General features: G+C 40.2%; 2 protein-coding genes across 5 annotated transcripts in view; both read right to left on the bottom strand.

The window, feature by feature from the left end:
* The window catches only part of LOC136885558 (inactive ubiquitin carboxyl-terminal hydrolase MINDY-4B), a 73,950-nt gene extending 46,500 nt beyond the window's left edge, over positions 1–27,450 (bottom strand). For 2 of the 3 annotated variants that reach the window (XR_010861561.1, XM_067158194.1), the window contains exon 1: positions 27,391–27,450. The gene's annotated coding sequence lies outside the window, so the exon portion shown is untranslated. Of the gene's footprint in view, positions 1–3,837; positions 3,923–27,390 lie in introns of those variants that run through there. The other variant, XM_067158195.2, reaches the window with a different exon arrangement.
* Positions 22,393–27,777, bottom strand: part of LOC136885559 (ribonuclease H2 subunit B) — a 31,860-nt gene continuing 26,475 nt past the window's right edge. For both annotated transcript variants that reach the window (XM_067158197.2, XM_067158198.2), the window contains exon 6: positions 22,393–27,488. In XM_067158197.2, the coding sequence (XP_067014298.1) occupies positions 27,396–27,488 (93 nt within the window). In that variant the 3' untranslated portion in view covers positions 22,393–27,395. The remainder of the gene's footprint in view (positions 27,489–27,777) is intronic.

Below are 27,777 nucleotides of genomic sequence, written 5' to 3'. Positions count from 1 at the left end.
GCGCAGGGACTCAGTGCACTAGAATTATTGAGGTGCAGGGTGAAATAGCCAGTTCGAGGACTAGCGCCGGTATCTCCTGTCCCATGAGCTCTGAACATGGATTGTCGATCACAGGGTCCTTAGCACAGTCGTGGCATTTGCCTCCTCACTCGCCTCTCTTGTTCTATTTCGGCCCCGACGCTATTAGCGAGTCTATCATGGCGCTTGTCTTTCTTTGGGCGATACCTTCCATTCTCTCTCCCTGATTAGTGTTAATAAAGGATGGTACTTCTACCACTAACTGAATGTACCACGCATTTTAATACCACTGACTCGGCAAATATCGACATTTACAATTCCTCGCGCACGGTGGTGGTGATTATTGTAAACCACCTCCTATATGGGGGAAGGGGTCCGACGCTTCTAAAAACGAAGATATCGGCCTAAGAAAGACAACGGCCACGAAGGGCGTGAAGACCTCGCATCGCGGTCGGAAAAGAACAGGAGTTATCCAGGGGAGTGCGCGAGTACGAGCCACGTAGCGGTGCGCAGGTCATCAAGAAGCGAGATACAACGGACGAAGCATTACATCGAAGATGGTAACTCTTCATATTATCAAGAAATTGAAACATTGCGAACTCCAAGAACGCTGATGACACATGGTTTTCAATAGTGCATTCGTTTTTAAAAGAGAACCCGGAAATGAACTGAATTCAATCAAATCTGGATATGGAAGTTCAAAAGGCCAGTGTGCTCCGCCTTCGTGCATTCTGAGCAGAGCTCTAGACCTCCTCGTCTACCCCTCAAGTCCTCCTCTGATCGCTAGTTTACTCGCTCGATAACCGTTAAAGGAGGGCGTATGATTGGCCCGTCGCGCTAACTTCATGCAGGTTACTTATACCTGCTTTAGGTATTTACTCTTCTAGTTTGAGTGCAGTAGCCTGTATATTCCAGGAGTTAGGCTAAAATATTTTCTGTTGTTTTTTATTACAATTTTTTCCTTAAATTTTTGTGCATTTTTCTGCAAATATACAAGCTATCTCTTCCATTCTATAGGTATAGTATCATTAGGGTATTATAAATGAACTGTGAAAAATCAAGAGTCTGTCTTCTATAGTTCCTCAGGAAACGGGTTATTTGTCTGAAAAAAATACGTTCTTTTTTTTCAGAAACTGCTATTCAAAATTAATTTAAAATAAAACTTGCTTTTTAACAGAAACAACAGCTAGCACGTGTCAGCACTGCATTCTTCATCTTCTACATTGTCCAAGTGTCCAAGTCTTACTCCTCAAAGAGTTTTGGCAACAAACGAGAAAGGAACAGAAGAACGTGTGTAATTTTTTCATTCTTTGTGCTGCTTTCTTATTGTACTATTGATCTTGTGTGTTGATTATTACATTTTATCATGTCAGGAACAAAAGGAGGGTTTAATATAGTAAAAAACAAGGGAGACCGGTTCTACAGAACTTATACTGGTGTATCAGAGGTTGCCAGTGAGCTTGAAATGGAAGTTCACCCAGTACTTCAGTCCACACCCAGAATATCGTATTTACAACTTAAACAAGAATCACAACTGTTACGCCAGTCCTACCAACAACGTTTCCACTAAAATGTAATATAAACCACAGCCTTCTAAGCCTTATGGTTCTTGACATATGAATTAATAACTGAATAATATTTTATTAAATCGTAAACATGCCCTATGCAACTAATTGCATTAAATACACAGTTCAAAATAATTAGGGAACATGTTTTTGAACGTATGCAATGCTCCACAAAACAATACCTCACACTCAGGTATATTACCAACTAAACCTTTATTTATTACCGTTGAAGTATACAAAAGAACATAGAGGGATTGGCGTTCATTATCAGAACACAAACGGAAATGTCCAAATAGGGGCGAAAACAAAGTGAGAACAGTCCTCCAGAGTTTCAGTATGGTGTATGTCCTCCACGAGCATTTATCACAGCTTGGCACCTACGTGGCATGCTCCGTATAAGTCGACGGAGGTCACGTTGCGTTATCAGGTCCCATTCTTCAATGAGAGCCTGTTCGAGGTCTTGGAGAGTCTATGGTGGAAGAGGACGTCCACGAACACTTGTGTCAAGCCTATCCCACATATTCTCGGTGGGATTAAGGTCTGGACTCACTGCTTCCCACTCCATCTCTTCAATGTCCAGTTCTCGCAAGACAGCTCTGCTGATGCGCGCTACATGAGTCCTGGCAATGTCGTACGAGTACGAATTCAGGGCCAGCGCCGTATGCAGCAACCAACACATGCTGTAGCAGTATCTGTTCGATATACCCCGCAGCGGTAAAATTACCACGGACGACGGCAAGATCTGTACGGCCATCATCACCATCACAGAACCTTGTCCGAATCGGTCACCTTCCTGGACAACTTTTGGCATGTACTACTCACCACGGCGTCTCCATACACGTTGGCGTCCATCACGCTGTGTCTGTGAACACAGGTCTCCCTTGGCGAAATTACCAGTTGACGTGGGTACAGCCAAACAGAAGGCGAGCTGCGTTAACGGGGCACTCGAACAGGACGTCTGGGTCGTAAGGACACTTCTCTTAACCTGTTCCTTACTGTCTGTTCAGGTACCGTGACTCCTGAGGTCGTGATACCAATATAATGGTCCGTTATTGGACATTATAAATTTTCCAGCTAACTCATTCTTGGTGCCTGCGTTTCGCCCTCGTGTGCTAAGTTAGGCTCGTCAGTTGGGACTTAGCACACCACCCAAGACGCAAGGCTAGTGCATACCGTGGAGGCCACTGCATAGGCTCTTTGAAGCCACCAGCAGTGCCAATGCACTATGAGAGCTATGTCTCATTTCCAAAAATAGATGCCTGCCTGGCCATCAAACGCAGGCACCAAGAATGAGTTAGCTGGAAAATTTATAATGTCCAATAACGGACCATTATATTGGTATTATAAATTTACTCATTCGGGACAAATATTTCAGGTTCCCTATGGGAATCAACATCTACATCATCCATCTCCTGAGGTCGTGTTGCAGTTCTTGGCAGTTGCTGAATGACGCCGAACGCACAGATGGTCAGATATCGGAAACCTGAGGGGTTGTCATGCGTCCACGACCTTGTCTAACCCTCCTATCTCATTGTAGCGATTCCACAAGCGGTGAATAACTGACAGAGAGACATTGAGATGCGAGCAACACGACGAAAAGTCCATCCTTCCTGGATCAAAGTGACGGCCCGTGCGACTTGAACCTCATGGGATGTGCTGGTTGACGTACAACGTGCAGTAGTCTGTGTACCTCACAACGGCACACGGACTCATCGCTATTCACTTTCTTTTGAGGGGTCACCTGACGGTTTAATGCATAGCTACGCCTACAGATGAAGTATAACTTCGATTTGACAAACACTGAGTGGCTAAGATCTCAAGGTATGCTGTACGACCATTCGAACCCCATCTACCAAATTAGCGTTCATATACCAGACGTTACAAAACATGTTCTAATTTTTTGAACTGTGTATTTCCAGTCAACCAGATTTAATAAATCATACACCGAATTAATCAGCAAATTCTAAATAACGCTTCCGCATAAAAAACAAACATGTAAACTGTTTAACAAAATAGGCGTAAAGTATACATTAATTATATTTTTAAAATTAAGTGTTCTGTTATTATTAACACCATTACTATTGTTATTTGTGTTATCTGTAGTTATAAGTTATGTACATGTATACGTTTCAAGTGGTCAAGTGTAAGAAAGGGTCCCCTAATTTCGCCACAAATGTAAGTCAAGAATACATAGAATAAAACTTTAAGAATCTTGTGAGTGAGGAGACACGAGTCAGCCCTTGGTGCGGCTTACACGACACGCCAGTCTTGCAATGTAGCACTCTGATTTCGTTTCCTTTCACAGCAAACCAGTGGCGGTGGGTTCTCAGTAGCACAGGAGAACGTGAACACCCAGTTTTAATACATATTTACGCATTCACGGATAATTTAAAACTTTCCTTTCTTTCGACCTGATTTCGACAATCGATCGAAAGCACTCGACTTATATCGAAGCTCCGCTACACCGACAGTTATTCGTTTTGACTGACAGTGCAGCGAGCACACTGGATAATGCGCTATTTGCTGAAGACTATACGCGTGCGCAAAGCAGATGACGTCATGGTTTTCTGTACTGATATTCCCATTAGCGAGGAGCACGGTAAGGTACGTGCCTTGTCGTCTAGAGCCACCCTCAACCCAGTGGCAGTATTACAGTTGACCACAAGGGTCCGCCTCCTCCCCTATTACGGTTAGCCACAGCCTCCCAGGAGCTACCATTGCATTGCATTACCGGCAGATTTCGCTAGTACCCTAATTCTGAATAGGCATTTTCTAGCTCGTTGTGAACATAGAGTTACTAAATAATACACTAGAGGTAGCATTGGCGCCACCGTCTACGAGAGAATCACTGTAGCGAGCGGAGCTCCGCCGTACTCATCAATGTAAATTGGGGACTTTTAAAACTGTGTGGATGTAGATACGGTTTAAATTTCTTACATGTAAACATTCTCAGATACTACAGTATACTTGCGTGCTTCTCTCCAGTAAAAACGAGAGCCCTAAAAGCAAAAATACACGAGAAATGAGTGATAAAAGAGGACGGTGTTCAGTTGTAGTTAAGTATTACAAAATCAATTTTCTGTTCATATCAAGTCTTCTAACAACATACGTTTAGAAGGAGGGCACGCATATTTCGCTACCTTTTGTGTAAATGGCCAGGACTTTGCTATAATTCTGCCCAATGACCGAAAATGTCCTCTCTCGTACGAAGCGGATGAGAGAGTTTTTAGGCCTAAAAGCGTTGGCGAGATTTTGGGGTAAAGTAGACAAAATATTGTCATCGCCGGTTTAGATGCTGGTTTTCTGAGCCCAAGTTGGCAGGTTCGAGCCTGACTCAGTACGGTTATAATTGAAGATGCTCAAATATGTCAGCCTCTTGTAGATAAATTTACCGGCACATGAAAAAACTCCCGTAGAAAAAAATTCCGACACCTGAGCGTCTCTGAAAACCGCGTAAGTAGTTAGTGGGACGTAAAATTATTATTATTATTATTATTATTATTAATGGACTCTGTTATGGAGGGTAAGAGAAGTAGAGGGAGACCAAGACGACGATGGTTAGACTCGGCTTCTAACGATTTAAAGATAAGAGGTATAGAACTAAATGAGGCCACAACACTAGTTGCAAATCGAGGATTGTGGCGACGTTTAGTAAATTTTCAGAGGCTTGCAGACTGAACGCTGAAAGGCATAACAGGCTATAATGATAATGTATGTATGTAATGTTATTATTATTATTATTATTATTATTATTATTATTATTATTATTATTATTATTATTATTATTATCGATGTTTTCTAAATGCGATTACAAGTGGAAATATGACACTCGCTTGTGGTTTCAGCCTATTGTGGAATTTTTATTTAGCTTTTCCTGAAATGTATGATTTGCTTTAAGATTTTTAACTTGTAAAATGATTTCTGTTAATGGAAAGGGAAAGTGGTAAATTATATGATTGAAGAGAATTGAAAAAATACAATAATTTTTACAATTTGCTTTACATCGCACCGACACAGATGGGCATTATGGCGACGATGGGATAGGAAAGGACTAGGAGTGGGAAGGAAGCGGACATGGGCTTAAATGAGGTACATCCGCAGCATTTGCCTGGTGTGAAAATGGGAAACCACGGACAACCATCTTCAGTGCCGCCGTCAGCGGAGTTTTAACCCACTATTTCCCGAAAACAAGCTTACAGCTGCGTGGCCCTAACCGCATTGCCCACTCGCTCGGTCAATAATTTACATATTATGGTTGTATATAGTCCTATATACCATTTAAGGAAATAATATCCACGAAAGTAAAGGACTCAGATGTTCACACGGTGTTGCATATTTAGGCTCTAAATTTTAAAGTCTGATAAGGTATGAATGGGGACTGCTACACGTATTGTACAAAGGGAAAGCAACAAACTGTACTTATATACAGAAAATATATTCATTAGCTTTTAATACTATAAATACACACAGAAACTGAAAAACGGAGCACAATTCCAGGCTATCATGCACAACTTTTCTTATTTTCTTTTTGGTACCAATATGCTTTACGTCGCACCGACACACATAGGTCTTACGGCGACTACGGGACAGGAAAGGGAAAGGAAACGACTGTGGCCTTAATTAAGGTGTAAAAATTGGAAACCTTCTTCAGGGCTGCCGACAGTGGGGTTCAAGTTGACAGCTACGTGACGTAAAGCCCGTAGCCACTCGCTCGGTATCATGCACATGATTTTTCTGCATATTCGCTTTCAAAGGCATGGCCATTCAGTGAAAGGAAAATTTCATCCCTTATATTTCCTAAAACTTTAATTTCAGTCTTCAAAGAAAGTTCCAAAGAATCTTATTCACGCCGACAGGGGAATCAGTCGCGAAGTCAGCCCAAATAGGACAATTCACGTGACAATAAGTGTCACGCAAAGTACTATTTTATACGCACGGAAATGAATTTCAAGGAAACATACATGTGAAATGATAGCCCACTGCCCTTTATGAACCTATCTATGCAGCCATAAGCTGCACAGGTAACTGGCATTTTCCTTCAGAGAAGTATATACTTCAATTTATCGGGAAGCTCCAGTAGTGACAGTGCCAAACAATCCAGCTTTTTGCCAAACAGCGCGCTCGTTCAACTTAGCACGCGACTGCAGCGCCAATGCTACCTCTAGTGTATAATATACTAACCGTCTTACTAATAAACGGTGTATAACTTTTATACAAGGTTTATACACCATTTACGCGAAATTCGTTACTAATAAACAGTGTATAAGCCTCCTGTGTATACATCTGTTATAGTTATTCACTGAATTGCTTATACAGTCCACGACCCTTGTATAAGCGTTGTATAGCAGCGTGTAGCGGAAAAAAGAAACGAGTGAGCAGTTTATTTTCGTGGTATTTATTGTCGACAGTAATATAATCGTTGTAAAATATTCGACTTATCCATTTAACATTGAACACACGTTGAAAGAATGACGATAACGTTGATGATCTTCACGATATTTTAAACATAGAAGACATACGGTACACCATTCAGAGGTTATGGAAGCTAGACATCTTCGTAAAGTAAAACACTTTAAAGAGACGGAATGACAATGAATAACTCCCGTCCTGGGATATCCCGGCACTAAAAGCCATACGACATTTCAATGAATAACTATAAAAGAAATGATGGTTGGGCGTATTTTTGTGTAAAAATGTGTTACAGCTTAATAGACCTTTGATATTGCGAGTTTTATACACTATCTGCCCCTACAAAGATCTTTCTTAATTGAGTACCTACCGTATACAAGGGGACATATTCCTCGAGATAAAAAGTGGCATAACTTGAAAACCATACGTAATATGATATCCATACTTTGTAGTTGAATACGTAGAAATCTGATGTATAAATGCCTAATAGAAACTTTTTTGATCTAATCTTTCGTTTAGCTACAAAACAGGTTTTCCTTTCTCCTGAAAAGTAAGGATTTTGGAATGTGTACCCTTTTCAACTCGCCGATTCAATTACAATTGCTTACGTTTTCAGTACTACCCCAGTTAGGAGCTTTTGATATTTTCTTAAGCTTTTCCATTTCTTTTTTAGCGTCCATTACACAAGCAAGCTGAAGAAATGTTGATATCAATATAAGTCAATTTCCAGCTGTCTCACGGAATGAATTTGAATAACTATAAAAGAAATGATGGTTGGGCGTATGTTTGTGTAATAAGGTGTTACTGCTTAATAGACTTTAAATTGCGAGTTTATTATACATTATCTGCCTCTACGAAGATCTTAGATCTTTCTCAAATTTGAGTATAAGGGACATATTCCTTGACATAAAAAACGGTATAACTTGAAAACCGTACGTAATATGATTTCCATACTTTGTAGTTGAATACGTAGAAATATGATGTATAAATGCCTAATAGAAACTTTTTTGATCTAACCTTTCGTTTAGCTACAAAACAGGTTTTCCTTTCTCCTGAAAAGTAAGGATTTTGGAATGTGTACCCTTTTCAACTCGCCGATTCAATTACAATTGCTTACGTTTTCCGTACTATACCAGTTAGGAGCTATTGATCTTTTCTTAAGCCATTCCATTTCTTTTTTTGGCGTTCATTACACAAGCAAGCTGAAGAAATGTTGATATCAGTATAAGCGAATTTCCAGCTGTCTCACTTAGTGTTGCCACTGCCTTTTCGATATGCCGTGCTACTATGCGACTTTACGGAAAGTTTTGCTCGTAGATAACCAGCAGAAGCGATCATAAAGGCGGTGAACGTGCGAAATACGTCAGTGAACTGCAGGAAGAGATTCCTACTCCTTGGAACGAGTGTATACGTGCAGTGTAGTAATACAATGCGTATACCTCGTTTATTAGTAAGAAAAATGTAAAACGCTTATACAGGGTTTATTCACTGTATAACAAAACAAGAGTTAAACAACGGTATAAGGACTTTTTATTAGTAAGACCCTAACTCTATGGTTGTGAACAGGTGTTTGTAATCGCGGGAAGAAGTTTGCTTTACCTTGTGACTGGAAAATCTTTTCAAGTGAAATTAATTTAAGTGTTGTGTTTTGCTTCTGTGTTGGTATGGTTTGTGACCGTGGTATTCTTTATGTAAGAGGAAATGAATTCGGTTCAGGTAATTTTAACCAGTGAAATATTAACCTATCAGGATAAGTTAGAAACTAAAAGGCTTGGACCGGACAGACCGGATTTGATTATCGAAAAAGGTACAAAAACTGACAAACGCGAGTATAGGCGTAAGTTTAAGAGAGACGTGTACGAAACACGCAAGTGGCTCTGTGGATGTAGATCTAGGAATGCGCTTTTCTCTTTGCCCTGTTTATTGTTAAGCAAAGAAAGAAGTGTATGGAATTCAGCTGGGTGCACAGACCTTGCTCATTTGAGTGGAAAAATAAATAAACATGAAAATTCTCATGCACACAAAAACGCGAGTATTGAATTCTCAGTCCTAGGCCGTGTCAATATCACCACGCAACTGGATTCCGCTTACCGTGAATCGATTAAGAAACATAATGAGCAAGTCGATGCAAATAGGTATATACAGTCTAGATTAATCGACTGTGTTAAGTTTTGTGGAGCTTTCGAACTGTCACTGCGTGGCCACGACGATAGCGAAAATTCTGATAATCCTGGGATTTTCAGGGGACTAGTAAACTTTGTAAGCTCTGTTGACAATGCAATAAAATAGCATTTAGAAAGTGCTACCGTTTTTAAAGGTACTTCCCACACTATTCAAAATTAACTTCTTGATTGCAGGTTGAGCGTGTGCAGAGATGAAATATCTAATGCGATTCATGCCGCTCATTATTTGGCAGTTATTGCTGATGAAACGACACATGTTTCTACATTGCAACACATGATAATTGTTTATAAATATGAAGTTGGAGGGGTTCCGGTTGAAAGGTACTGGGGTTTTGTCAACCCGAAAGCTGAAGACGCGGAGTATATTTTTGGAATTGTTCATGCAGAATTAGAACGCCAAGTGGGGAGTCACAGACAGAAGGTTATTGGACAATGCTACGACGGAGCGGCAGTATTAAGTGGGGGTAGAAACGGGGTGCAGGCCAGAATAAGGGAGATTTACCCTCAAGCGTATTACATCCATTGTTATGCTCATCAGTTCAATTTAATTTTACGGAAAGCGGCATCAATAAATAGTTCGTGTAGGATTTTTTTTTTCCAACTTACCAGCCTTTCCAGCATTCTTTTCTCGATCAGCGCAGAGAACGAAAGTTTCGGATTCGCTGGTAGAGAAGAGGCTTTCGAAGTCTATAACCACCAGATGGAATTTCTGAGCTCGTTTAGTCCAAACCGTATATGAGAACACGAACAATTTAATAGAATGTCTCGAAGAAATTCGAAATTCATCTCATGTTGACGATGTTACGAGGCGGGAGAGCTCCGGGCCTGTACAGTTTGAGAGATACGGAATTTATGTTTTGGCTAAAATTCTTTCACCGTTTGATGCCACATGCAGACATTCTTTTCAAATTACTACAGCACAGATATATCGATGCAGTTAAAGTGAAAGAACATATTTCAGAATTCCGAAGGCATGTTGAGAAAGTCAGGGACTGCACCACGGACTTGGACGCTGATATATCCTGCAATGATCAACTCGCTCAAAGGAGGCGAAAAAACTCAAGATCGTTCAGTAGCTGCTAAAGAAGTATGTGATGTAATAACTGTTCACATGGAAGAACGATTTTCATTCCGTTCTCACTTACTGGCTGGTTGATGTACGTGCGTTTGGTGTCTATTCAGACTCTTTTACAGAAAGAGAACTAAATACAGTGGCGTATATGTATCCCTGCCTAAATAAGACACAGCTGAAGACTGAACTAGAAGTATTGTATATGAGAAATGGCTTTCAGAAAGATGATGGGGCCATTTCCATGTTGCAGTTTCTGCTTGACAATGAACTAGATAGGGACACATTTCCACACGTATGCGAATTACTCCGAATTGTTGTCACAACCCCAATGACGACAGCGGAGCCTGAGAGGTGTTTTTCTACTTTGAAACGAATTAAAATGTTTCTGAGGAACACCATGACTGGAGAACGACTGTCAGCGCTGGCTATGCTTGGGCTATTGAGAAGAGATTTGTCAACATCAGTGACTTCAATCGTAAAGTGATTGAGAAATTTGCGCGATTGAAGGACAGGATTGCTTTCCTGTAGAAACAATCAGCATTTACGTGGGTTGCTAATCTAAATTCTTTAATTTAAATAAGCATGATCTAGTGTTGTTGGTTGTACTGCATGCTATAAATTGTTTAGAGTAGTGGCTATAATTTGCAAAATGAGAATAATTAACATGTGATACAGTAGAACCCTTACTAACCGAGATAATGAGGAGACTATTGGGGTCAATTCGGAAATATATATTTTTTAAATACCCGTAAATGCGGTACACATTCCTTCTATGCTTCTCGTCATATCCAGGTGAACTTCGTGCTGTTTAAAAACCAGGAATAGTGCTCGCATCCTTCAGTGTTCACAGTGCAGTAAAGCTATTATGAATTTTACTATTGTTCTACACTAAGACAGCCGGCCCGCGGTGTAGAGGTAGCGTGCCTGCCTCTTACCCGGAGGCCCCGGGTTCGATTCCCGGCCAGGTCAGTGATTTTAACCTGGATCAGAGGGCTGGGTCGAGGTCCATTCAGCCTACGTGATTACAATTGAGAAGCTATCTGACGTGCTAACCACACGACACCTCGTAATCTGCAGACCGCCGGGCTGAACAGCAGTCGCTTGGTAGGCCATGGAGTTTGGTTTGTTTCCACACTAACACCCAGGTGAACTTCGTGCTGTTTAAAAACCAAGAATAGTGCTCGCATCCTTCAACATTTGCATTGTAGTAAAGTTATTGTGAATTTTACTTTTGTTCTACACTACGGTTACAAATTAGTCTCGTATAAAATTTATCCTCGGTTAGAGGGTTTCTACCAAATTATTTGTGAAGAAGGAACCGTACAAGGAACTGTTAGTGAAATGATTTATGTACCTATGTTACTTTTTTGCTGATTTGAGACATGAACAAAAATGTTGTTGTGAACCTCCTAAAAATTTTGTTCTTTTTGAAACAACGAACCTTTTGTCTTGATATCTAATATTAAGTTATCTATTATTATAGACAGAGTAATAATTAACACTGCAACAAGCTTTCATTAAAATTTCATAGGAAAGTGAACATTTTGTTATAGTACCGTGCATATGGAAACGTGACGAGTGCTATTTATTGAGTGAAATACGTTCAACAAATACATTTGATTAAGTGTCTCGTTCGGAGAATGGAACTTTTAGTGCATTATTTCTGTGAAAAATAACTTATTTTAATTTAAAAGATTGTCGTACTACTACAAATTTACTGAATTTTATTACAAAAATACTTCGAAATTCGCATTAATCTGCTGAAAGATTTAAGAAAAAAATGCATGTATAAATGCGAGGTAGGCTTGCATGAAGAACATATTTTGATCTGGAAAAATGTATAATTTTGTTCTACATCTATAAATAAAATTCAATATTGTGGGCTACATCAGTACACCAAGTAGGCTAACCAGTCTCACCCACACATCGAGCTCCAGCTTGGTATTCATTGATTTTCTGCCTTTGTGGCACCTAAGAAACAGACAAGTGGTGGATGGATGGATTGTTACAACACGGCTGCAGCTACGTACTTTTAGTGGCGTCACCTCAATTCATCGAGTAGATCACATTGATTATCCCCTTAAGAGGAAGTCCGTAGTCTCTTAACACTGACTAAAAGGGGTCCCAGGGGTTCGTGGGTTGGCAGACCCTTACCATCGCTTCCTCAATACTTGTTCTTTTCCGACGGTTGGAAAAATGATGGTCGATGCCAAAGAAAGGGAAGGGCATGAAAATGAAAGAGTACTTAGGCCTCACCACCTTATACCGCCGGGGTCCGAAAAGAAGAAGAGTTGACCAAAAGAAGTGAAAGCGAGTAGCCTGACACAAGTAAGTGGAAGACTCAGCGAGGGCTACCGTGTCGCCGGGGATGTACAGTATTCTTTTGCAAATGGCACTATTACCGAAGTTAACAAGTAATGTGGCAATGTTATAAATGTACGTTACATGCTGTTATTCGCCGATAATGAACCTCCCTCACGACTGATACCAACACTGCTTCAGCGACCTCCTACTGGACTAGTCTCGTCTCACTGGTCAGATTCATAAAGATCTTCTTTTCCGCTTTGGATTCTCTGCAAGACTGACCAGACTGTTGATAGACAACCTCGGCAATGTGCAGCTTCACAAAGATCATCTGTTGATGTCATTTGCAACTTGAACAGCTGAGGCACTTCATTGCAAAATACTTCTTAATCGCCGTCTTCACTTGCCCAAATACTCGTGTGATTTCCGTACGTTATGTTGCCATTCACCTTCTTTTTGTTTTGTTTGCCTTTATGTCCGGGAGAAACGTTATTACCTTGTCCGGCATTAAACAGGAATGCCCAAGTTTCTTGTGCAACTGCGCACGATGGCGGTGCTGCAGTCATTTTAGATTCGCCTTGTGCTATCCGTTTCATTCGTATATAAACAAAGTTCTGCGAACACGAGCATTTCAGTATTATACGTTATCGATCGCCACCAACTTATGGCAGCTTGTTGAGGGCGAAGGCAAGTAATTAAGTAGAAAGCAGGAAGTAATACTGTAGAGTGCCCAACTTACCTTCTCATTGGGGGACAGACACCACGAGTGGTCTGCGCCCTCTTTTCCACGTTAGGTTATGGGGGCGCTTTCTTCACCCTTTTCCCTCTAATTAGAGCTGAGAGACGTAGACATGGCTCTCTCTACACCCTGGCCTTATTTCTGCCGGTTTCATTTCTTTAGTCGACGCACGCACGAAGTCCTGTTTGCGATGACAATCACTGCGTCACTTGGCTGTTTGCTCACTCTGATCTACCGGACAAATCCTGGCTGTTCTAAAACGTTTCACATCGTTTTGTCTCTCCTTCCACCAATTCTACTCAGTATCCCTTTATTCGTGATTCCATCTATCTTCAGACTTCTACCGGCAATACATTTTAAGTGACGAATTTATAGGAAGGAACACACAGCGAGCTCTTTGATGGTTTTATTATCCAAAGCACTTCAAAATCACGCGTATTTACGAAAAGGATCCCAATCATAAATGCAGTAAATAAATACAGAATTTGTAACAACCAATGCAGTCAGTGGGTTGATTAAACGTTTCACATTTTCTTCTCGCCTTCCTTGCAAACTGTGCAGAGCACCAATTCTTTATACCGTGGATATTAAACGAGCCACGAATTTTGAAAATTTCTTCATCACTTTTACTTTATCTGGATTTCGAATCAACAAACTGGAGTGAACTAGAAGAACCGGTCCCGGTCTCTACATCAAGACCGCCTATCGGATGCAGCGGCGAAGCGTGAACAAAGTTAGGGGGTAGACAGAGAGTTTTTTATTTCAACTATTTTAATCATATTATGTATGGAATTTTGTATTCGACGCATACAGATCTGTTCTCAATATTATATTAATGACTCTGAAACGAAGACAAACTCTATAACAACCTATAACCCTAGGTGCAGCGGGCAGTTGTCAAATAAGAACATACTTTAAGAATAAAAAAATAGCAATATAATTCACTGTTATGAGATTGAATAAGAGAAATAAATAGATTTTCGTACAAGTCACCTTAAACAATGTTCTTGTAAATGTGTTCAATCAGCCTGTCCTTCATTTCAGCAAATACAGTAGAGTCTCGATTATCCGACCTAAACGGGACCTGGAGTACGTCGGATCACCGAAAATGTCGGATAATACAGAATAACTTTGAAAATGAACTGAAACAAACAGGAAGGCTATACTCTAGTACTAAAACAATGGCGTGTTTTCCGGTACTCTGTTTATTGAATTATCAATTCAGTTGTACAGTACATGGAGTACTGAACGAAAACATTCCAGATGTCTTACGAAAGGAAACTTTTCTCCACAGATATTAAGCTGCCTAATGCCGTACCGGTTTCTCCACCGATCAAGCCACCCAGCACTGGCAGGAAAATTAGGGTCCCCTTCATTAAACTCCTTCTGGAAATACGCAGCCTTTTCCTGTAGAATGGGGTCAAATATTGGAAGGTCCTTCTCCCGGTGTTGAGATAACCAAAGAAATAGTGCTTCACTTACTTTTTCGTACTCACATTTTTCATTTTTTTCTCTGCTCTGGTAGAGCACCACTTTTAAATTTCTTCCCTCTGTTTTTTCCAGTCTCCCACTGTAACACATCTAACATCCATAATCTGAAGCCACATTTTGAAGAATTTCCCTTTGTCCAGTCTCTTTAATACACTTAAGTTGTCTTCTATAGAAACAATCACTTTCTTCCATTTACTCGCTATACTCACAGAGGATATGAAAACTTTAACATCCGCACCCAACCAATACTACAATGAACAATGACTGAAGACTCACCCTCCACAGCGGGTGTGCCTGAATTTAGTCTCCACCAAAATTTCAAAATAAGTCTACCAGTGTCGGATAAAACGGAATGTCGGATAAGCGAAGGTCGGATGAGCGAGACTCTACTGTATATCTATTACTCTTGTCCTGAAGTCAGGCAGTTCCTTCGCTATAGCTAGAGTTCCCAAGTTAAACAGTATCTGGTTGGTCACTGAATTCCTTGAATATGTTTTAAATCGTTTCAAGATACTCATAGCGCGCTCACTAGAAACTGATGTTAAGAGAATAGACAGCATCAAGTTAAGCAATTTCATTGTTTCCGTATATACACACTGGAGTTCATTATTAAGAATGTAAGTCAAAAGTTGTTGGTTATAATAATACCGTAACTAATATTGGCGGGCAAGAAAATGCATGTACGTGACGGGTTTTGATGCTATCATTCATTTATTGACGATGATGATGATGCTTCATGTTTAAAGGGGCCCGCCATCTAGGTCATCGGCCCCTATTTATTTATTAGGTGTAACTTTGCTATACTTCGTACTTGAATATTATTATTTTACTTTTAGACGTGTCTTATCATAAAGTAAAGCCAAATTAATTATATTTAAAGCATGCCTGAGATGGTAGCCAATAAGAGCACCTTTATAACTGAGATCCGAATACTAGCCATCTAACAATGAGAGCAAGAAGAGACGCTGCTAAGTCTGTCTACAGGGCGGAGAATCTCGATATAGGAAAGTCAGCACCTACAGATTGCATTAGTGTTGCTCTATCTGAAAGCTTTGAAAATCAAAGGGAACATGCACATAATGGACAGCGTCTACTTTCACCTACGTGCTTCGTGTAACTGACACGAGCTCGAGCATTGCCGAAGTGAGACCAAAATAAGTGAAGCGGGGAATACAATAATATAATGTATGTGGATATAATTAATGTTGTAAAAGGTAATTGAATTTACCAAACAATATTTCGTTCTCAAAATGTTAAGGGTACACGCTGTCTACCTTGTCTCCCCTGACGCCTCGCCCCTGTTCAGATTCAGTGTTACCGCCCACCCCTAGTGTTTCTTCTATGGGCTAGAATAATTTTGTTACTTTCATTCATCTGTTTGGCTTTGAAAACATGAAGTGACTGAGGTATGAATGATGTGAAAATGTTTGCTCATAGGGTCGGTTGGTGGGCTTGGCAGACTGATGTGTAACAGCAACGGGAAACTACCCCACCCTGCCTAGGCCATCTATAACAGCTTATGGTGAAGCTGCTACTCCAAAGTGTTGAGGTTTCGAGTAAGGTTCAAAATACACTTAATTCTACCTTTGCCCAGGAGGCTACAATTCCTTTCAAACGTACCCCTGTTGTGTTCCAGAACTTGGATTTAGGTAAAAACCTATTCTGTTCCTACTGAAATAAATTACATTGGTATATACACAATTTAGGTAATTCAAGGCCAATACACTCACTTGAAATTGATGTTGGAACTTATTTTGAACAAAAATAAGTAAACATCCATTATTCAAAGTCTGAAAACTGACTTGGATGGCATATAGGCAACCTGCGCATCTATCTTACCTGAAAGTAATTCTAATGCTGAAGATAGCAGACGAATTAACTAATGAAAGTTAAAATTCTCAACCTGGGACCCCTTGGACCAGAGGTCAGCCATGGCAACTATTGCAGACCGAAAAAAATCTACAAACAGTAACGGAACGCACATTTGTCTTTCAGAAAATGGTGCATGTTAACCTCCTGCAATGCAAGTTGATTTATTTGAAGTCTTGCATTCATGCGACAATGGACGCAAGAATTTCTCAGTTCCTCTACAGACGGCAGAATGTGATAAATACATCAGCAGGTTTACCAGATGTTAATTTGATATTTTAACTGTCTCTCACAAGAGTAGTGGTGATGGAATTAAATTCATCTAGATCCATTAATAAGCAATGAAGTTCTATTAAACTGTCCAAATAGTCTATTGTCTTAGTTACCCTGTGAACGCGTGAATGGGGTTAAACATCAACGCAAAAGGACAGAAAATCATGTTTCAAATAGTCACTCTTAAAAATGTGCCATGTAGAGTTGTGTCGTGGCAAATCAGAAACTTGTCAGACAGTATATGAGGATACATTGAGCTGGATAAGCAGACTTGGTCGTCACATAGCTAATTTGACTGTCGGAAAAGCGCTATCTACACCCGCAGCAGAATGTAATGGCCTCAAACTAGGTCTACTTTTCCCCAGTGAAGTAGTGATGTCACTTGTCTTGCTCCTACCCTCCATTGTGTGGCCGAGAAGACAACTCTTCAATTTCCCACAGTGAATAAGCTGGTTTCCACAATTAATGTTAGTTTGTCTGAAGGCACTTACAAGGATTCAGATATTTTGAGAGAAAATTCCAGATGTCCCACTACTACCAGAACCCATCCTTACTTGCTAGGGATCTTGGCTTTGGGCCGTAGAATATTACAGTAAACATTTTGAGGAAAGTAAAGACATTTTTTTTCTAAGCCTAGACAAGGATGGTCCACGTATCAACTTCAGCTAAACATCTACGTTCAAGACATTCACCTATCTGCACAGCGGAGAACCTTGTAACTAACAAATACAATCTGGCTGAGAGATGGTCTCATGATTGGAAATTGTCTGCCCCTCCAGAGAGTTCAGAAATGCCGTCATAACTGAGAAGGTGGCAGGGGTCGTTCAACCTAGAAAGATCTGGTCGAAATTATATAGAAGTTAGACCAATCTCGATGTATGTGGGGATCTCCTGTACAAGTGGAGGAAAAGACTTTCACCGTGTTGTGAGTGTGGCGCTGTAAGACAGACTGTTAGGCACTTAGTTCAAGAATGCCCACAAACATCTTACAGTGGTGAATTAAGAAACTTCTTCCTAGGGACAACCACAGGCACTTCAATACGTTTGTGATCTAATGTGCAATTATAAATAATTCTCATGTATGTCATACGATAAATAAATAAATAGCTTAAGATGTATTGAGGGATTTATGACAACATTGCATACCTATCAAGCCAAATTATCACTGCCCTTGAATCTATGGGAGAACCTATCTACAAGCAAGAGGCAAGACAAAAAATATGTTTGGCCCCTAGCCCTACTAGGGATAAAATTTGTGGAGAATTTGATAGTGTGGTTCACAAACACCCAGGATTATCAATGCTTCATACTGTGGCCATATGGAACATGAATGCCTAATCTCCTACCATGACGACATCAGTTGATGTGGAAGACTCATTTTCTGCTTACAAGCTAATGTTAACAGGCGACAGGTGCAGGTTAGCTGTGGACAGTGAGCACAAGTTACACACTCCATTATAATAATCACTATTCATTAAAACTTATTTTCTCTCATTGAAACCTATTCTTCATTGGGACCGGTAATGACATCTACGATAGCGTTCAGTTTGCAGGCTACTCGTCTCATTTCTTGCTGGAAGATTGCGACTATCCACTGTCGAAGGACAGGTCTGATATGCAGAGAATGGCACGTGGGCTTACGAATATTAAAACTGAACCGGTTGTGCAAACTGTGCCTCAAACAAGGCAACATTATCAAAGCAGTGATTGTGCTTCAAAAGATGAGGAAAGGTGCAGACGTACTGCGGAGATGGACAAGCAGACACTGCCACTGTGCGAAAATAACACTAGGAAGACAAGTTACAGCTTGCCGGTCAGTTTTCGATGGAACAAATTGCCAATGCCTGACGTATTACACACACAAATTTTTATAGAAAGCAATGCAGTGATGTAAACCGCTATGAGTGCCAAATGAAAATAGAACAAAAATTATTGTTAACACCACAAGCAAGACGCAGGGAAAGCAACTCGGGTAGAAATGATTGCAAAGTTGAATCTGCTGTTGGTACTGCTGACCGGTTGTCGAGGACGATTTAGCGCACGGAACCATTATACCTGAAGCAATTGGGTTAAGAGCACATTCAAAATCAAAGCTCCTGTACAACGCACACTATCCAAATAAGATGTTTTTAACCGTATCTTCAGTTGGGCGGGCAAATCACTGAGCTACTTTTGCTAATGCGATGCACATACCACTAGTACGGGACAGATGTGTTTCGTACATCCCGGCTCAGTCTGGCGGTAATAAGACAGCCTCGTGTCTGTAGCTTTACCGTTAAAGAAATCAACCCGGGCTGAGTGGCTCAGACGGTTAAGGCGCTGGCCTTCTAACCCCAACTTGGCAGGTTCGATCCTGGCTCAGTCCGGTGGTATTTGAAGGTGCTCAAATACGACAGCCCCGTGTCGGTAGATTTACTGGCACGTAAAAGCACTCCTGCGGGACTAAATTCCGGCACCTCTGCGTCTCTGAAGACCGTAAAAGTATTTAGTGGGATGTAAATCAAATAACATTATTATTAAAGAAATCGCATGTCCGAAAACCATAAAGTAGTTAGTGGTATGTTAAAATCAGGGGTGAAGTTTCCCTCAAGGCTCTAACGCTGAGTCTACCCTTAACCCGTATACATAAGTTTTGGTGCAGTGTGTACTCACCGATCCCACAAATGAACACGATAGTGTCCTGCTTTGAGATTACGTGGAAATGCTCATGAGACGTTCTGTTCGGCTGATATACCAGTCCATTTCGCGTGTTTTGAAAGTGATCTGGCGTTATATCAGCTTCGTTGGAGTGGAACATCTTTCCCGCTAACGTGTAGCCATCATGGCATCTTGAAGTATACATTCATCTCTTGTTGACTAAGAAATTGAATGTTTCCTCATAAATAGCGATTCTGAAGATCTATATTTTGATAATGAGGATGGAAAATATCTAACTGGCGATAGTGAACTACAAGAAAGTGTGGAACAAAGTAGTACTGATGAATCTCATGTGGAATTGTCACCCCTTCCTCAGATAAATTCTTTTTTCCCAAATGTAGATGATTTTGATAATACCAGTCCTTGGATCAAAAATTTTATATTATTTTTCAGTAATAGTATCATCGAGCGGAGTAGCCGCGCGTATTAACATGGTTCAGCTAAGGATCCAAGCTCTGCACTCGGCAGGAGAGTGAGTTCGAACCCCACTGTCAGCTGTCTTGAGATTTTTTTTTTGTGGTTTCCCTTTTGCACACCCTAGCAAATTCTGGGACAGTTTCTATTCATAAGCCACAGACGATTCCTTCCACTTCGCTTCCCAGTTTCATTCACCATCGTTCACTACATATTCATTATCTTCTCAACTGAGAAGGGCATCCAGCCGTAAAATATCATCTCACTTCATCCCCGACCCTGTATTGGGCTGCGGGGCTAAGGGGGCGATATGCATTCCATAATACCCCGCCCGTCAAGTAGTTGCTACTGCTTATGCGCGAAGCGGGCTGAGTTGAGCTGAATAGCTAAGGAGCGTGAGTTCAAATACACTAATAAGAGCATAAGAAAACTAATTTGGGAATTTAACCTTTTCACTGCAGAGTTTTGATGACCAATTTCCAATTTCTTTGAAATAGCCCCAGTGTGCTAAGATGGACTCATCAGTTGGTAAATAGCACACCCACGAAGACGCATGGCTAGTGCATACCGTGGAGGCCACTGCGTAGGCTACTTGGAGCCACCAGCAGTGCCAATGCACTGATTGGAATGAGCAGTGTGCATATTTAACGTAATAATGCTAGAGGAGTATTCACGGCAGTCTCCGAGCTGGTCATACCAGCACTGGAACTTTTGACTATTAGACTGGCATTGTAGTACTGTTTGTTAAAAGTGAGAAAATGTGCGGTTTTTCATTTGAGCGAATATTTTATATGATAACATTGCTTTTAATCCCTAAGTTCCTGCTGCCGTTTTTGTAATGGCCTAAGTTGACTAACTGTAGTTAGGAAAACCACAAAGACAGTCTTTCTTAGAATCCCGAAGCGAAGCAAGGGTACATCAGCTAGTTGGTATTACAAATTTACTCACTTGGGATAAATATTTCAGGTTCCCTATGGTAATCAAGACTATCATTTGATGGCCAGGCAGGCATCAATTTTTGGTAATGAGACAAAGTCTCTCATAATGCACTGGGACAGCCTATGCAGTGGCCTCCACGGTATGCACTAGCCATGCGTCTTGGTGGGTGCGCTATTTACCAACTGATGAGCCCAACCTTAGCACACTGGGGGGAAACGCTGGCAACCAGGAATGAGTTAGCTGGAAAATTTATAATGTCCAATAACGGACCACATTATCTCCTAAACATGCGCGTTTAGGCTTGTGTTCGCTGAACCGGTTGCTACAGTACAGTATAATGAAACAAGGTATATAGGGTTTAATACAAGATAAAATTGTTTTATGAACCACAACTCATACTACAATGCTTATCAAGTGAAATATCGCAGTTCTAAGAGCTGAAACCCTGTGCTGGTCTTGTACACTATGTGCGCACCCTTGTGCTTTCAATAATACGGCTTTATTATTATTGCTGAAGTACATAACTCAATACTGGGCCAATATATTTAAAAAGAATTTCATGTTCACAATGTCAATCGGGGAACCCTTCTATGTGCGTTTATTTAGTAGTCTTAAAATAAGGCTTTTTATGTTTAAACAATTGCCAAACATAAGTCATAGCAATAAAATCTATAATACTTTCTAAGGACTCACTAATGTACTTATATACGCACTTATGGAGCTATAAAGTTTACCTCTGCTCTCTTATTAATGTGTAAGAGAAAAATACAATTTAGTTAAGATAATTCTATTTTTAATTTTTTCTATACCTAGTATGAGTAACATGCAGTTCGACCTCTAATGGGTAAAGGGACACGGCCTTTCTAGTAGAATAAGGCTGTGATTTTTTAGGAATTGAGCACGTTTGCTACTTTCGAGATTCATTAAATCTCAGCCTACCCCAAAACATCTTATAGGCTGTTCCTAGCTCCTGAAATTTAGCAGCATCATCACCATCATTTGCATTTGTATACACAAGAGCACATCCTGCATTGGCACACAAAAAAAAAAATCTTGTCACAGGTGAGTGTCATAATTTCTAAAAGAATGCTTACTTTCCAGAGGAAGAGGGGAAGTAGAATAACAGAACAATCAGGTTTCTGAGAGCAATCGCGTACATTTAAGGACACGTAAGCCAGTCAATGAGTGAGGAATTTGATAAGAGGTTAATTTGAGAGATTAAGGGGGATGGGGAGACTGTTCTTGTCCTACCTGCACTAACACATCAAAGGTTTTTGGCGATGGAAGGGCTAGGAGTGGGAAGCATCTTCAGGGTTGCTATATCACGGCCTATACTTGCAGCTCTTCAGGCCTGTGCGCTGTGAGGTCTGAGTTCATTCTGTAGCTTGAGGAAACAGGATAAATAAAGAGACGTTCACATTAGGACACAAAAACTTGTTCTTTATAAGTACACTATGAAAACTTCTCATACACATGTAACAAAATAACAATACAGCACTTGTAAATAATTATCAAAAAAGTAAACAACAATACAAATACTGAAGACAACACCGACACTTGCTGACATGTTGCCACAATAAACACAAAGTGTCAGTACCGCAAGCCTCCTCCAACTGCAACTAGCTCTGTGGCTTCGTTTAGTTTCACGCCTCTTACCCCCGCTTCACCTCCCTCTACCTTACCCTCTTCCATTTGTTTCATATGAAGCCACATACAGCTTCATTCATCAACTTAGCCTCTATTTCCTTACTCTGAGATTACCAGTTAAATAAAGTTATCCAGTATAGTTCTTAATTTTATTGCCTCATGAATGAGCATGTAATAGTGATAACTGCCAAAACAAACTTATTACCCATATCAAGTTCTGACAAGCCCTGTGATGGTATTTGCCTCTCACCCGGAGGCCTCATGTTCAACTCCCGGCCATGGTAGGGATTTTTAGCTGGCACTGAGGGTTGGTTCGAGGTTCACTCCGCCAGCATGATCACAATTGAGGAGCTACCTGACGAGATGGTCGCCCGGTGTAGAAAACCAAGACAAGGGGATTCTTCGTACTTACCACGTGTCACCTCATAACCTGACCACAGGTTGCTTGGTACCGGTAGCACCAGGGGATTATGATTTTTTTTAGAACAAATTGATCACAGCAAAAGTACTTCTTTTTTGCTTTTATAAAACTCCGTTCAAAAATAGAAAACATATACAATGAAACCTTGTTAACACGTTTCTGCAGGGGACAAGGAAAAAGAACGTGTTAAGCGAGAAAGCGTACTGATGAATATACAAATAAAAACTATCTAAAAGCAATATGGAAACAAAATATGATTTTTTTACAACATGAGGGCATTTTACGTCGTGTATCCGCGGGTACAGTGAAAACTATAGGCCTATCTACCATTCCTAAAGTATTAAAAGGTGTGAAAAATATGATTGAACAAGTATCAAAACATTTTCCGGTAGGGATTATAAAATAAGTACACTGAAAGGCATGAAAAACACGAGACAACAAATATGAAAACATGTCCATAGGGGCAACACAAATATCAAGTATTACTGCAGACCACACTATTTCTAAAGCAAATGTTAGTAGAATCCTTTTATTTCAGAGCAGTGGGTTATTTAACATTATTTTTTTCATAGACAATGAATTGGAGGTCACATTTGACCATATGCAACTGAAAGGAAATTTTGGCCGCCATTCTGAATTGAAAAAATTTCGACTAACTTGAGACTGAGTCGAAACTCGAAGGCACAGGTTTCAACATTCGTGACGTCTGCGCGCGCCGCGCTTATGTCAGTCCACTTTCAGTCCAGCTCCATGGCTAAATGGTTAGTGTGCTGGCCTTTGGTCACAGGAGTCCCGGGTATTATAATTATTACTTTCATGTCCATATTGATGGTTTAGTATACGCAATTATAAAGATGGAAAACTTCCACCTAATCTATACTTTATTGATATATGGCTTCTAAAACATATCTATATCACAATCGTATACAAGACCGGTTTCGACCCCTGTTCGGGTCATCTTCAGCTGATCATAGAACCCAATATTAACATAATGTACAATTCAAAGCATCACTGAATTCATTAATGAATATCACATAATACAAATAATAATAATATTGTAGTGTTAAAATGTGTTTTTCTCTTAGTCTAAAATGTTTGTCAATGTTCATATGACTTGCAATGTGCGTCTCTAAAACTCCACTTAACCTATTCCTAAATGCCACATGATTTGTTAAAATAATGATTTGTAATGTTAAAATTGTTCTATAGCACTCTTATAGCATACTTTAAAAACATTTTGATCTGTGTTGATAAAACATTTCATTAATTATGTAGGTAAGTTGTAGTTTGCAGAATATTCTAGTATGTTCACTGGTATGGAGGAGTATTTGTTATTATGCCACATCATAATATGTTATCTTATTTCATTTTGTGGTGTCAGCCTGATTGTATGGTTTAATAAGTGCAAGTGTTCCCCTCTTCATAGTTGTGTTCCATTGGACATGTCAATTGATGTCCCGTTCTTAGCTTGCTCGCGAGCACGTTGTGCAATGCCTCATATGTTTTTTTTTAACAAGGGATAACAAATACAGTAACATTTTCAGGCCTAGGAAAAATGTGATCGTACTAAGTCTAAGAAAAATGTGATCGTACTAAGCGCTAATAGCAAAAACTTGTGATGCGATAAGGGAAGTATTTTTATATAGATTTAATACGATGAGAATTGGGACTTTAAATTTACGACGTACTAAGCGGGAACGCATTGACGAGGTTTCATTGTATTATCTTTTGCTGTGGTGATCACTTCTTACTGTAAGGAGTTACATTTAACTGGCAGTTACTCGCATGGCAAGTGTGGCGTTTGTTATTGGAAACTCTCTATACCTTTCGAGCAGATTCTTAGGAAGGGGACATGTGGTGCTCTCATTCCACACCTTGTCTCACGCTCCTGTTTAATGGGAAATGTGTGAATTTATACACGTTATAATGGCATCAACTGATCAGATACTTTCGTGGTTGGGTGAAACGGTGGAGGAAGTGGACTTTACGAAAGTGATGGTAATGAAACAGATGAGGTTTAAGAAAATGATCATAACGCAGAAACAAAGTGTTTCCAAGTTCTGAGGAAGAAGAAGCACTTTTGCTGATTGAAGGCTGTATTTCATTTCTTTTAGAAAAGGATGGAATTACCATCCTCCTGCTGCAAATGTTCGAACCCAGAAATTTTTTTTTGCAAATGTTCAAGGAAAGATGCTGAAAGCAACACAAGTGATGACTGATGTGTAGAAGGATTATTTCCTATTATGCTGGATTATGTGTTAGCGTTATTTATTTCATACTAAACATACTCCTCCTATGTCAAATTTGTTTAAATTTAAGTATTTGTGTTCTAAATAGTTTGTTTACCCATTTCATGATATGAGGTCGGGGATGAGACGAGATGAATTCATATAGATTATTTTACGGCCAGCGCCCTTCCTGATGCCAAGCTCAGTTGAGGAGCTAATGAACATGAAATGACACTGGATAAGGAGGCGACCTATGATGACACCGTCCCTGCATTTGCCTGGAAGTGTAAACGGGAAACCATAGGAAACCACCTCAGGGCTCGAACCTACGCATTTCCCAAGAGCAGAATTCCCCTCCATAGCCACTTGGTCGTGTTCCATCTTTATACGGGCATATTATGGCCTTTGAGCGCTATGCTCACTAGCGAGTAATGCCAGGTTAACTGAGTCGACACTGGACAGTGGCTTCCTTCTTAAGAAATCTTTTCCAGGAGACAAAAGTTGCTAAGTTCAGAAGAGATCCCGAATTATACTCGCCAAAGCAGGCAGAGGAGAAATGTGACCAGAAGTTAGCCCACAACTGGCAGGTCAACAAGCTGCATGAACGCTGGCCATTTTCCACTCACTAGGCCAAGTTATTTGACATTGAACATATTGGTAACAATTAAATCTACAACACAGAATAGCACTGTGAGCGTAACTCTGAACTTGCCAGCAAGTACGGTAAACAAAAGATACAACATAGCAGGTATTGTGATTCATTGTCCATACCGATGAGAACGGTACCACGGACTCTCCAATCCAAGCTCTTAAGGTATTTTGTACTCTAACCCATAGGCTAGATCTTTACTGGGCAATTTTCTGGCAAACCTTTGGAATTACAAAGAAAACACTTAGGAAATTTAATTCTAATCCTGCATGCACATTCCTTTTGATGACACACAGTTTAAGTATGAGGTAAAACATAGAAAAGCAGTTTTCTGGAAAATTCTTAGAGGGGAAGAAAATGCACATTATTTTTCTCTGGAAAACTACATTTTAAATACAGTTGGAGAACTTAGTAACAGTTTTTAAAACTGGCTGGTCTCCAGAGAAGCTAAGAGGTTATAACACTCTGCTGTTGATAAGTCCAGATTATATCAGTTCCGCTGCGAAGCTCTTCCACTCAGATTTTCTTTTCACATTCTCATTTCTTGAAATAAATTAGACGACAAAGCTGTGTTACTTCTTTGAAGATATGTGACATTCGCAACAAACAGAGGTTTAATTACGGAGAGAAGTGTCTCCTGACTAACGCCACCGCCCATCAAAATGCCAATCTATCTTCAGGTCCTGACAGCTTAGAGCAGGCAGATCTGCATTATACTTTTTGACCTCTGATGTCTTTCTAACTCTCACTGCTGTCCATCAAACGAAATCTGGAAGAAATTGTATGCTAAACTCAGACACCAGTGACTTAGTCGACAAACAAGAGGTTGCCATACCCTGTTTGAAACATTGATCTCGGTTCAAAGTTTATAATTACACCGTACTGAATTCCTCCTCGACTATAGTAACAAGATTCCCCTCTCTACTTGGATGTAACCCACCATGGAACTGGGACTCCACGTCTCCCGTCGAGATTCGCAGCGGGAACAAAAGGTTTTTGTCCATCTCTAATGCTTGTATACACAATTTCTTACATGAAGAGGCCCAGCTACCACCCAGGTACAAATACTGACAGCTATCTCCCTGCTGACCACGTAACTCCCATCCAGTGGTACACGTCACATAGGAAAGAGAAAGCACAGAAGCAAACAAAAACCACCAACAACAACAAAGATAATCTTAAAAAAATATTGCTTGTACATGATAACTTAAGTTGCAGATCAATCTCTCTACAAATAGTTTAAAACGTACAACGATCTAGGCATCTTATTTTAACATCGGCTAATACTAGTGTTTTGTGGCTTCCTCAGATCTGAAAATTACAATTATGATAATGATAATAAAAAAATAACAGTATTTGCTTGTGCAATGTTCCACCTCTGTGACCTACAGAGAAGAACAGAGCACAAGACAATGTGATAAGAACAATAAAGACAATATAGGAACACGGAATAGTCTGTAGCTGCAACATACATTTATTACTTCTTTTTAAAGAAGGCCGAGATGTTCTTGGAGCCGACAGCTGCCTTGGCCCTCGCTTTGTCCTTGGATGTGATGCTCGTCTTGCTGGCCTGCAACAAGGACAGACAGTTGGTACTCATGGTCTGTTCAGAAAGACTTACTACGATGAATAAACTTGAACCTCTGTATAGCGAAGATCAACAAACCCGCTTTAAATTATATTTGTGTTTGGTCCTAACAATTTTCCAATCTCAACACACTGGCTCTTGCATTCGACATAAGGTGCAAAATACCTCACCCGAGTTAACAGGTGTACAATCATGAGCTGAATAATTCTGTTTGAATAGTGCACTCAATGTTTCTGGCAACAAAATTAGGGTTTAAAAATATAGAAACCTA

This window comes from Anabrus simplex, chromosome 14 (assembly GCF_040414725.1).
Source record: "Anabrus simplex isolate iqAnaSimp1 chromosome 14, ASM4041472v1, whole genome shotgun sequence".
Lineage (NCBI taxonomy): Eukaryota > Metazoa > Arthropoda > Insecta > Orthoptera > Tettigoniidae > Anabrus > Anabrus simplex.
Note: the sequence above shows the minus strand (reverse complement) of the source record. Positions and strands in the feature narration are given on the sequence as shown.